This window comes from Balearica regulorum, chromosome 2 (genome assembly GCF_011004875.1).
Source record: "Balearica regulorum gibbericeps isolate bBalReg1 chromosome 2, bBalReg1.pri, whole genome shotgun sequence".
Classification (NCBI taxonomy): Eukaryota; Metazoa; Chordata; class Aves; order Gruiformes; family Gruidae; genus Balearica; species Balearica regulorum.
Genome location: NC_046185.1, coordinates 56,604,779 through 56,618,182, shown reverse-complemented (window position 1 = coordinate 56,618,182; position 13,404 = coordinate 56,604,779). Strand labels below are relative to the sequence as shown.

The 13,404-nt window shown below is 38.5% G+C and overlaps 1 protein-coding gene across 4 annotated transcripts in view; it reads right to left on the bottom strand.

Moving 5' to 3' along the window:
* The window catches only part of RALBP1 (ralA binding protein 1), a 35,463-nt gene that overhangs the window by 10,529 nt on the left and 11,530 nt on the right, over positions 1-13,404 (bottom strand). For 3 of the 4 annotated variants that reach the window (XM_075744422.1, XM_075744421.1, XM_075744423.1), the window contains exon 2: positions 6,019-6,312. In XM_075744422.1, coding sequence (XP_075600537.1) covers positions 6,019-6,262 — 244 coding nt within the window. In that variant the 5' untranslated portion in view covers positions 6,263-6,312. Of the gene's footprint in view, positions 1-6,018; positions 6,313-13,404 lie in introns of those variants that run through there. The other variant, XM_075744424.1, reaches the window with a different exon arrangement.

Below are 13,404 nucleotides of genomic sequence, written 5' to 3'. Positions count from 1 at the left end.
CTAAACCCAGAAATGGGTAAGGAAACCAGCAGCGTCTAAACTACAGATTCAAATCTCACTGGGATACAGAAAGAACTGCTGATGCACCAGCTTCGGGACAAAGGAGGAGCACACATCACCACTGCGTTTTGTGAGCATGAGACAGGGCTGGCGCTGAGTTTCAAGATGGGGTTCACGGATGTAATTTCCAAACAGAAAGCCAAATCTTCACCAGATGGAGCCCAGAAAACTCTGCCCTCAATCTTTCCTGCTGGGTAGCTGTCGCAGCTCCCAGCCAAACGTTCCCACGCTAGGAATAGCCTCAGCACCTCCTCTGGGTGAGCACAGGGGACCCAAGCTTGGAGGTCGGTGTCACCAACAGAGCACCGGCCTTACATCTCTCAACACGCCCTGTCGCAACACAAACCTCAGTGCTTTTCTAGATCTGTGGTAATGTAACACCAGCAATAGCACGTTACCAAAACTGGTATTTCTTGACTTCATGGGCAGACATGAAGGCGCAAGTTAAATACAAAACCAGCCTATTTTATTTTAATTTGTCCCAGTAACGTAAGTCAACAAAGTTTAGAAATATATACTAATTACAGATTCACAGAGAATCTCCTACCCACACCAAGAAGGGGTTTGTATGTCTCTCAGAGTAGCCCAATTTTCTTTACCATACTTCTGGTAATAAAATGACTGTATCCCTTTCACCAGTCATACAATATATTGAAATATAAGCAACCTAAATTTATACAGAAGAAAAATTATCGAAAGCACTTAACAAATCAGGTAATTTTAAATATGGAAAGAAGAATTACCTACTGTTAGTAAACTGGTATTTCTGTTCACTGTTTCCTCAAGACTTCTCATACTAATAGTCTGCATTTTCCCATCACGCTAATTTATGTCAATGACATTTTCCTGCGCCTATATGAGAGCAGTACTAATTCAATAAATACTCCAATTCCACCAGCATAACAACTGGACTATCTGCCAGTTCCTTACTCGGGCTTCGTTAGACCTTCCACAAGCATGCCTTCACTGCAGTTATTAAAAGTGTGGTGCTGCAAGAATAGCCCTTATCTTACTGAAAATTATGAAAACCTCTTTTAAAAAATAGTAATAAAAATAATTCTAGTGTTACTCTGGAAAAATCTAACTCACAAGCTTAAAAGCTTTATCATGCAGCAAGGCCACTGTTTCTGTCAGTCTGCATGCTTGGGAATACCTCTCCTGCACTCTTACAATGAAGCTATAAATTCATGCTGTAGTATTTCTTATTAACACAAAGGGTAGCAGTATGTAGAACTGCCACTTAGCAAATCTATCACAAGATACATTTTGTGCATCAGGTCTCTGATGAGTTAAGTCTTTCATACTTCTACATCTGATTTTGGCTCCCTGGGAAAATTTGCATGCATCTGTAATTAATTCACTGAAAGAAAATATGGATCGCTTTTACATATGGAAGAATTAGTAGGTCAAATATGACTACACAGACCGATGTGCAATGCTAGCATTAGTTATGTAATTTCAATTTATCAGATGGTTTGCTATCAACTCGTACACCACTTCTAAATAAAATGGTAAGACACACGTGGATGCATAATAAGCTTGGGTAGATGGCTTCTATTTCCTTACTCACAAGATGTATTGTTATTAATAACAGAAACTTCAAATTTACAGACACTACCAACACTTACTATCCCACTTTCAATTAGATCAGTTTGCTTTTAATATACATTTAACTCACTAATGAGAGCACAGCACTCCCAAACAAATTCTGCATTCAGATTACTGTGCAGCGCTATGCAAGGAGAGCAAATTAAGTTGAAAAATGAAATTTGCCTTACTTTATTTTGATTTAAAATAATCACTGGCATTGAAAGGCAGACATTTAAACTGTTTGCACATGGTGCTTTACTAAATAAATACACAGTGGTATATAGATATACATAGTAATTTGTCACTAGAATAGGATGTAGCTACACAGAAAGATAAACCTTGATATGAAGAGCCTCTGATGTTTACCACGGGTAGAAAATTCTAGTAACTTCTTATTCTGCAGATCTGGAAACTGTATTCAGAGCTTCTCCACACGCAAGATCAGTAAAAATAATGTTTTGTTGCAATAGCAGCTACTCGGTTATTTTGTAGGATGACAATGGCCTCCTTACAATTTCTAACAGACTTCCCCCTATAGACATGTGGTATCCACCACTACTGTAGGATCCGTTTCCATGAGCACTCTGCAGAGAAATGAAGGATCATAAGCACAGAGACAACTTATCATGTCACTACTCTACCTGGAACAGCTGGGAATATTTTTAGAGCTTTTGTATGCTTGCTGGATATCCACATTCCTGAGCAGAAGTTATTCTGGAGATAAATCCCTTAAAATGACAGAACAGAGAATAGGCTGGTATCTTCCACCTGGTGGTACCTACCAGAGTGGTGCAGATCACCAGAACCTCAACTTAGCAACTCAGAGGAAGAAGACAATAAAAGTTAACACCCAATTTGGGCCCAAGGTTGTTCAGAGCAGGTCTCCAAGTTAACAGGAGGAATATTTCAGCTGTCATCTCCATCCCAAAAGAACATATCAATGCATTAGGGATTTGGTCTTCAAAAATACTCCCTGTAAATTTCAGAAGAGTTCATACCAATGATACTACTGTCCTTTCACAAGATAGTTTAATTTACAATTCAACCAATACTCCATTTTCCCATGAATTATATATTAAAAAAAAAAAAAAGAAAATTATTCTAAACAAAAAACCCTAGCTGCACATTGAACCCATCCTGCCCAAGGGTATCAATCTCAGAAGTAAAACGAACAAGCAGAGTAACATCTACTACATACAGACTCTCTACCTACACAAATTCTAATGGCCAAAACAGCTGCTTCTTCTTAAGTACTACTTACAGCCTTTTTTTTTTTTGCAAGGAACTGAATCTTTTATGACTTTACTGACAGAAGGTTAACAATTTTTTTAAAAAATCAATTACTCTGGTCACTGTCTCATATAAAGCATTATTGCTTCAAGAAAAAAAAATATCTGTTTTTGCTTGCACACTGCACAGCACAAGTTCTTGCAAGGACAAAGGTTGTTTTGAGTCAGGAAACAGATCTGAGTTAGAACTATCCCAGTAAAAAGAAAACCAATTTTAACCCCTAAGAAGTCCCCTAATCTAAGTCACTCTGCAGCTAACCAATGCTCAGGCTGTCACAGAGGAGTGGAGAATAGAAATCAGTGGCTGAAACTTTTTTCCAGTAGTTGTCATTCCACATAAACCCCCCCAATATTCCATATAATTTTCTATCATCTCCAAAATTTTTTTAGAACTTTCCTCCCAGAATAATTGCTGTCTATTATGAGATATATATATATTTTATTATATTATCCACATAGGAAAAAAGATCCCTTGCTAGCATACAAAAATGGTTTTTTGAAATACGTAATAATGCTGAAGCTAAGAGTATATTACTCCAGCAAAAAGGATTTACCTGAAAAGCTAAAATGAGTAACCTTGGGATATTTATTATTCCCTCTCCACATACCCTACTGCTCTTCAAGAATTTCTGAAGTTTACATTTAGAGTATTATTAAAATATCTCAAAATCTTTGTAAGATTAAAGTTACATACAGTTTCAGGAGTCTGGATGACCTTGTCATTAATTCACTAATATTCTAAGTTCAGCAAACATTCACTCTGTCATAATTTAGTATCAACACTTGTCTTTTTCTCATTGAAATGTTCAATTATATTTGTTTAAGCCCCAAATTACACGACCAGAGCAGGTTGTGCATTCTCCAAAATCAAAGCAGCTGGCCAGAAAAGTGAAAAGAAACAATCTGAACCCATGCAAAAGAATTTAAAAGGTGGAAGAAACTGAAGAATCAAAAGTATGGAAGGAATAACAAAAGGCAAAGCTGGAAGAGGAACTCTGAAAATCCACCATGTTAAGCAACTGTAAAGAGCCCTGGTCATTTACATAAGTAAAATGTCTGTTCAGGGTATATTTACAATAATGACCATTTTTGGACTGTATGAGAGATACTGAAGGCTTTGTATGTAACTTACCCTTATACCTGACCGGCAATTATATGACACATTTATATTAGGGCTAAGAAATGCTGAATGGTTTTTATGTTACAGCTGCAAGAGAGAATTAGATTCTTCCTACATTTTGCGTTTTTGTGGTTTTGAGGGTTTTTCGTACCTTTAAAGCTTCTTTTAAGTAACAAAACCTGCTTTACATCAGCAATAAAATGTGCTGTAACCACTTGCAGAAGAAAGCTGCTACAGTGCTAATGTGCACAGACCTGCATATATTTGCTGAAGAAGCATTTTTCCTCTTCAGCCTTCAGTTAGACTATCACCACGAGGCATGCAGAATTACACCACAAAGCAACCCACACTATATATAATGCTGACCTCTAACAATCCCAAATTTAGAGGTGTCTAATCAGGAGAAAGCCGATTTGCAAAGAAGTAAAAAAACCCTACTAATAGCTTGAATGTAGACCCATCCAATCAATACTGAATTTTTTCATCACCAATCCAATACTCTGTATTAGGTTAATGTTGTTTACATTAGGGAAAAAACCTAAAGAATCAGTTTGCTTTAAACCTGCAGGAATTTAAACTGTTGGTGTTAACTGGAGGAGAATATACTTTTGAGCTACGGTATCCTTTAGACACACAGTCTTTAGTTAAAAACAACAGTCCTTCTAAACTGTGGCAGAAACAAATCCTGCATTCCAGGAAACAGGTTGGATTAAAAGCAGTGCAGTGACAGCAAATTCTTAAAGAGTGATTATTTAAATATGTGCATGCATATTACAGATAGTCACCATATTTATCCTAACAGTCTGAATATCGTGTGCTGTCTCACTGGTTTTGATCTTCCAAATTTCACATATAAGAAGTGGCAAGGTATGCTGGCATCCAGAACTTCCAGGCACCACAGATACAGGCATTGTAGAAGATGAACATTAGTTTGAAATTTTGCTAAAACAAGTGTCAGTTTAAAAAGTACTAGCATTTGGACTGTGATATTTAGGTTTCACAGACTCGGACAGTAAGGATCTTTCTGGTACTGAGAGTGCTCAGTATCAGCTTAGTATTTCCGAGTGCTTTGTTCTTTCAGAGTATGTAGAAAAATTCTATTTAGTAAAAACTATTTCATGTTTCCAAAATTTTCTGCACAAATCTAAAGGCAGGAAGTAAGACTTCTGTTGTTTTGGAGGGGTATGCTTTCTAAATGAAAACTTCCATTCTGGACACTGATATGCTGACAAAGGATTCCACAGTCAAAGCTTTACTTTCTTCAAACCCTTACTCTATCACTTCTAGTAAGTTCAGATCCCTTGCACACTTTTGAACTCTGCAATAACACTTAGGCACTACTGGAGGAAACTGCATAATCAGACTAAACTGAGAAACTCTAGAGAAAAAAAAGGACACAGATTTTATCACTCCTCAAATAATGGTGCAGCGTGCACATGAAAACTTTAAATGGTACACGATAGTAAACTCTGAATATGGGAGACATAAGGAAAAAGGGTCAAAGTTGTTGAAACTGACTCTTCCAAATTTAAAAGTACAAAATTCAGGTCAAACTTACAGCTATATTTTAGCTAGCACCTCAACTACAATTTCAAAAAACATCTATTTGGAAATACACTTAGAAACCTCCACTTAGAATGTGAACAGATGATGCGATCAGAAGAACCCCATGCCAGGCAATTACCAATGCATCATTAAAAGTTTTGAATAAATACGTTTGTTAGTAATTCTGGGCACGTGCTTGGTACCTGTATCTGTGCAACAAAAAACAAATCAATTTTTTTGTTAAGGTGTGGGGTTTTTTGGAAGAGAAACAGCTATTGCACAAAGCCTGTTTGTACAAGTTAACTTCCTTCACACATAAACAAGTTCCACTGGGAATATTAAACAACTTTGAGAGAGAAAGAAAAGAGAGAAAGAGAAATTATAAGCATGAAATAAGAGAAGTTGCCTACTCACTTCTTTTTTCTTTCTTCTTAAATTTTCCTTTCTTCTTCCCATGCTCCTTTTCATCATCAGATACTATATCTGGAGGCTCATGCAAGCTGTCGTGAGGTGGTGAAGGCTCACCAGTGCGGTACAATCCAGGGAATTTTGTAGGACTGATTTCTTCAGAGCTGGGAGTACGAGCAAGACCCCCGCTGTGTTCTACTCGACGGTGTTCACTGGGGCTGCTAGTGGGAGGCAGGAAGCACTCGGTCATTCTGATTCCCTGATATCAAAGTGAAATCTTCTGCTACCTGTCCATCACACCTGCAGCAAGGGAAAACAAAAAAAAATCCCACACCTTTTTAAGCAATGGGTGTCAGAACATCTTGCTTCAAACTCTATCCTGAAAACACAATGAACAGCAATACGTTCTACAATGAATGCTCCAACCTATGTCAAGACACAGTAATGTAACATCAGGTCATAAGCTTAGTGTTTGCAGAATCTGTCCCTTAACTCTGACACCATATTAGCATAATGAGAGCGCCACTATTTTAGCTATCTCTACTTTATCCTATATAAAACATTATATATTAAATATTGGAATATTTTAACATTTGAAATAATTTTTACAAAATTCATAAGCAGTTTGCATACCAATTGGTAATATTTATTAATAAACAGTTACCTAACTTTAAACGTTTTACATAAAATAGGTCTGTCTGGAAGCTCAGAGTGTCTGTGAGCACTGCACTTAAGGCAAAGATCATTTTCATCTTTCCCAAGCATATTTTACAGATGCAAATAAGAACTTGCCTAACCTGTTGCAATAAGAAAAAAAAAAAAGTCCTAAAGTCAAATCCATCTTTCCCATCTTTTAATTATGCTAATACAAATTAAAGTATGTAGAAAAAGAATGATTAAGTTTTTCTGGTATACAATAACAACTTCACATTTGAAGAGGCTATATCAGGTCATCTGCACCCAGGTGCTTGTACATTGTTTGCTTGAGAGTTATGGCCAAATAAAAGCTAAGATGAAAATTGCTGAAGGAAGCCAATACATAAATTCTCAGCAATGGAACTCGTAAGCAAAAAACTCTTCCTAGCACAGATAAATTTCAGGAATTCCACAGAACAGATATAGCGTATGGGACATCATATCTCCAGAGCCTGCTTTGCTGAATTTGTCCCTTTGTGTCTAAATGGTCACCTTCAGATAGGAACCCGTCTTTCAAGGGATGAAAGGAAAACAGAGCAAACCCCAGAAAAAGCTACTTCCCACACCCACTGATATTCTTGGATGAGAGGTCAAGTCATGGTTACATGCTAACTTTAATCCAACTTAAATCTGTGTTGCTGCTGAAAGGAAACTGATCTATTAGAAAACAAACAGAAGGAAAAAAGATTTGTTTTTTTAAAGCTACATCAATTCCATAGCTTGGCTCTCTATGCGGCCATACAAGTGTCAGGACAAGCACAAGGAGGGCTGCGAGAGTTGGGGGACCTGCACTCCAGATTTAAAGTGATCAAGGTGACTGTGTAGCCATGGCCTCAAAAAAACCAGAATTAAAACACGTTATAAGATTACACAAAAAAGCCATATCAAACCTATTTCCATAAATATTTTAGTTATGACAAGAGTATATCCAGATACAATAGCTGTGGCTTCGGCACTAGCCTTTGGACTCTGCAATCACCTTTGGTGCTCCTGCTATTTAATGTTGATGTATAGATTACAATTAAGAAGAAAACAGTCAACCCTTCGCTAAGTTAGGCAAACAATCATGGATACCCAGTATTATATAAAACATTCAGAGAAATAAACAATACATACTGGCTAAGCAGGAACTCCTGATACATCATACAAGCCGGACTATAACTTCTTATGCAAAAGCAGAAAGCCTCTTTTAAAGAGAATAGCATTAACATGAGGCACAGCCATTTTCTTTTTTTTTTTTTCATGCTTGTTGGGTTTTGTTATTGTTTTAATGGATATCAAATACTCCACTGCTATGCTATTTTGATCTTGTGTTTAAACAAGTAAATGGGAGTGTTCAAATAAGACATTTTAGGAGAAATGTCTAGGTATCTAAAGCTTCAGACTTACAGATATCAAAAAAGTCTCATTTTTTGATATCATTTATTTATCATCTATTGCATCTCATCTGAGTATCAGAATTATGTGTAAAATTCCTGCACAGCACCTGTTTGCATTTCATCCACCAGAAAAGTCCCACCCCTATCCCAAAAAAAACAGAACCCAAAACACCCCACCAAAATCTACCACAAGCTGTTAAACAATAGACAGTATTTCAACAGCAACTCATGAAATGAAATTAGAAATGTTACATATAATATTTTTTTAAGCCCATGGGATGGACCACACCTACAAATCAGTCCACGTCTAGAGTGGGCAAGATGGGCAAGTGCACAGAGGGAAAGGACAATGTCATTGCAAAGGCACATATGCATCACCCTGGAAAATGAGGACACAGATGCTCTGCCTCTGGACCCCAGCAGAGCTCCTGGGATGAAGCCAGACTTAGCCCATATGTTCCACAACATTCTTTAGCCGTGTGTTACTCAGTTACTCCACTCCTAGGGTCTCATTTACAGATCAGTACAGAAAAACAGAAGGTGGAATTGTGTTTTGTCAGGTTAATAATCATAAATGGCTCCAGCTAGGTGGGTTCGGGGTCAGGGGGTGGTGGTGTTGGGTTTTTTGGTGGTTTTTTTTTTTTTTTAAAAACTCTCATCCTTCAGTTCTCTGCATGCAGAACAGAGTGGAAATTTAATGTATGTATGAAATGAAGTATCTCACTACAGGAGATCACACACAGAGTGCTTATGGAAATTAACAGCTACTCAGATCAGGATTTGAATAGGGTGCAGTAAAACACAGAATTGTGATGAGAAACAACATATTTGTGAGGCCTTTCAATACTGTGCATTCTTTATTCTGGGTAGAGACACTAAAAATAATGGTGCATATCTGTAAATGCAACAAATCAAGACTGCACTTACATTTCCTATTTTTGTTTATTTTACAACTTTAAGAAAGCATTACTTTCTTAGATGTGTAATTTAAGTAAAGACCTTCAAAGAAGGGAGAAATTCCACCATGCTCAAATTATATCAAGATTTATCAGCAGAATCAGAGTCTTTAGGCCAACTACAAAAACCTCTTCCACTTTGACTAATGGCTGTTAACGTACTATTGCCATATACAATCTGCACCTTTCCTCTGGCTCTTACAAATTTTTGCTGACAGCAAGAAAAGGTGAGAGTGAAAAATCATAGATCCTCTCAGCATTTTGAAAAGGAACGTTTCTAACAGGCTGATCCTTCTGCCAACTTCTCCCTCAGACTTGACCCTTTCTTCCCAATCTGTTACTGCTTCAGTCCTGCCTCTCTTCTGTAGCAGGCTCTTTGCTTCAAATTGCTTCTCTTCACCTATGTAGTTCTTATCTATCAGGAGATTTAACAGCTCACTACTCTCACATGGGGAAGGTCATACTGCTCCCCCTATTAACAGCCCCCCCCAATTCCAGCAGTTTGCTCGCCCAAGACCCCTTTGTGAGGTGACTCGATTTGCTAGATGCTCAAACAGGCTTCTGCTGCTGAGCTGGCTGGTGGAAGAGTTCAACAAGCGCTAAAGATGGAAAGCAGAGGCGTTGTAAAATCACAATGACAGGAGTGCAACCCTCTTCTTTGGGCAGTTTGGTTTTGTAATACTGCACGCATAGCTTCATCTCCCCAGATTTCACTTCATTTTTAGTATTCTTCTCCATAACTTCAATCTTCAGTTTCTTTACCATCCAGTGCCAGTACTCCCATGGTTCCTGTCTTGATTGATTTCTCTTTTTCACCCTCAGTATACCACACACAACACGTTCTTCACCTGCTTTGGTCTCTGTGACCCAAGCTCCTTGCTCAGTCTCCCACCTTCCTCTCCCCCTGTTCATTTTTCATCTGGTTCCTACTCTCCTGCTGCACACCACTTCCTTGCAGATACACTTCTCCCTCTTCTTCCTGTTTTTTCTACCTGAAATCCTCCTGGATTTTCTTCTCTGCTGCAGTCTTTTGTTTCCTCATGATTACCACCTCTTCTTCTCACCTTGTCCCCATTTCTCCAACTGGCTCTCAGTCCTCCCCAGTATCACAAGAAATCATCTTTCTTCCTGCCTCCCTACCAGCAGCAGTCTCCTCAACTGCCACCAGTTCATTTCTTTCTTCCACAGGAGCCACGAATGCTGTTACACATGACAGCATCCGAGAGCTTCTTGCAGTTCAAGCTCCTGCTTAGACCTAGTTATTCTTTTCAGTGCCCCCAAAATGCAGTTTCTTCAACCATCTTCCTGCTCAACGTGGAGCCAAACCTTCAGAATAACTGAGTTTGAAAAATAAACAGCCTTCACTGAACACATGCAGAATTGTGACCTTCCCTCTATCCCCAAGGAAAGGCTAAATGAAAAGAGATTTTAAACATGGAAAGCAGAAAGGTATGTTCTTAACACAAAAACTCCTAGCCATCACGTCACCACCATCTTGCAAGACCATACACCAAGCACAAGAACGCAACTTGGGGAGAGGAAAGAAGATGACTGCATGGGCAAAATAATATTTTTTTCCTAGCCTCATTTTTGAAAATAACCAAACTCCTTCCTAAAAAAATTCAGCCTAAGCTACAGATCTAGTAAGTAAAAATTAATATTAAACAGCTGAGGTTTGGAAAAAAACCATAGAAAAGTGAAGACAGAGAGACATGACAAAAAACTTTGATCTCACTTATTACAGTGTGTCATCTAAGTTGGCATGAACACATTAAAGAGAGGCACAGTTTGAAAGACCAAACTCCACAGCTCGCTCATTCAGTACAGAAGGCCCCATTATTTCTATTTTGCACTGAGTCTGTATTGTGACTTTGTGCTCTGTAACCAACTGCAACAGCAGAAGCAAATTAGAGCAGGTGATTGCATGCACAGATGTTATTTTGTAAAGCTGTTGGGCGGAATGAAGGACACGGGGAATTTTTCTGCAACAAGCATTATGCAAGATCATATCTGAAGCACTGTGGGTGTCCCCAGGTCATCCCATTTTGCCACAAACAGGCATACACTGAAAATCTGGGTGTTACATTGAAAACAGTCCCAAGAAGTCAGTAATCAAAGGATGGAGGCAGAATGGGAACACTCACTCAGCTACCAGAACCTGCTCTATCGTAACTACCCAAAAGCAAGACCCTGAACACAGCAGTGCATCATCATCCAAAAGATCTGCACTGTGAAGAAACTGATGTTACTCAAAGGAGTGCGGCACACTGCTTTTCGACAAAAATTATCCTAGTAATAAGCACAGCTCCATTTTTGAAAGTAGTGAACCATAAGAGGTAAGAACGAAACCTATCGCTTGTGGTCTAAGCATGTCAAAGCACTTCAGAAGCTGTGAGTGGGACTCATACAACTGCTGAGATGCTGGAAAAAGATGACTTGGAGATGAGAAAACAAAGTTAAATGTAAGTTACTTACCAAGACTATACCAATGTCTGACACATGTCTAAGTTCTGTATCTTGAGCAGACTATTGCAAAGTGTGGGAGGCCATTAAAACCATGGTCCTTCCAAGAGCAGAGGATATTGTTAAGTACACCTCAAACTAATCATCTTGTAATTACTGATGGTTGTCAGCTACAGCAAAAGCTTACGCAAAGAACAAAGTTTTTACTAGCTTAAAGCTAATAAACCATTTATGTTTTACACAAATTGCTCTGAGTTTTTATTACTGCAATAAAACACAACAATTTAAGCTATTCTTTGACATAAAAGGACGCATTTATTACAACACACTGAAAAGCTTGATAGAAAACACCACTTTCACTCAAACATTTCTTAGACTGAAATGTTGCCATGCAGTCAAATAGCAAAATGACATCAGAAGCCATCTATTTTATTTAACAAGCAGTACTCAGGTACATAACAGCGCCCTTTCTTTAGTAAGGCAACATGGCCATGAAAGGAGAAAAAAAAAGGGAAGAGCATCATGTAGACAGGTAAAGCAAGTTTAAAATTTCACAAGTCATGAGTAATCACCTAAAAAGAGCATTAAGTAACTCCCTTGTGAGTCATGCACTCTTCATAATTGGCAATAATTGAAGCCTCAAGAAGGGCCTTTGCAAGATTTTTTGGATAAAGAGAATAAACTACGAACTGCATAGCAGCATTCAGCTCCTAAACCCAAGATTACTGATGCTATGAAAATGTTAGAAAACGTACTTTAAAGGAGAGTGTGCAATCATACAACAAGTCACACAGAAGCAAGCTGTACATTTTTAAAAAATAATGCCAGCATCAGATCAGCTCTAAAAGTAACATAAACAGGTTTGTGTGTTCTCTCATTTACCTGTAGGTGGATAAAGTCTGTTGCAATTACAGTACCATCCAAATTATTTCAAGTTCTGCTCTGAGAGTCCATACCAACTCAGATGTAGTGATATACAAATACAGAAAACTACTTAGCTCTCACAATCAGGCAGCTATAGACCACATCCATATTTGAGCGGACTGTTGCAGGAGCCAACTCACGATCAGAATATGTAGCACTATCCAGGTTATTCCCTTTTATTGAAGGTATTCCAGCTCTTCATTAATCCATTCAGTAGAGAGACAACCTTAAAATAAATAATTAAATAACATCCTAGATATTTAAAAAATATCAGAAACAAGGCTTCTGATCACATTACAATAAAGTCTCACAATCACACGATGATAAATTCTCCAGGTATGTGTTAGCATACGCTCTCACCAGGAAAAACACTATCACAGCCTCTAGTCTACACACTCTGTAGAGCTCCACCAGGATGCAATTCACAGGCTGTTTCCAACAGACATCTTATGCAAAACAAAACTTGGACTCCCTGGGAAGAGTTAAATGCTTTGCTCCAGAGAGAGTGCACCTGAAAAGAGACTGACCATCACAGCATAGGAAAAGCCCCTGTCCCATGACTCTGGCTCCTGCACTGGCTATGCTGTCACACTGCCTGTTTTGCCATAACATCCTACTTCCCTGGCGAGGCATGCTGTGATACTTCACATCCAACTGCCTGTTCCAGAGCAAGCTAAAGCAGGTCGTCTAGGAGAAAAGCCTAGGCACAAATCTTTACAGAATAACCACCAAAGCTGTATACAGAGGTTACACAAACTATGTCACATGTGGCTCCCATGCTCATTCCCATCCTTCAGGGATATCTCAGCAAGCCCTGCCACGTGTCTTTCCCCAGTTGCATCAACTGCCATGGAAGCAGCTTCAAAGTGGTGCATTATATTATGAGCACCACCACATCTATAAGAGGCATTCTTGGAAAGAAATGGCCAGCTAACAACTGGAAAATCTGCTGTTTAATTGCTTCCCATTGCATG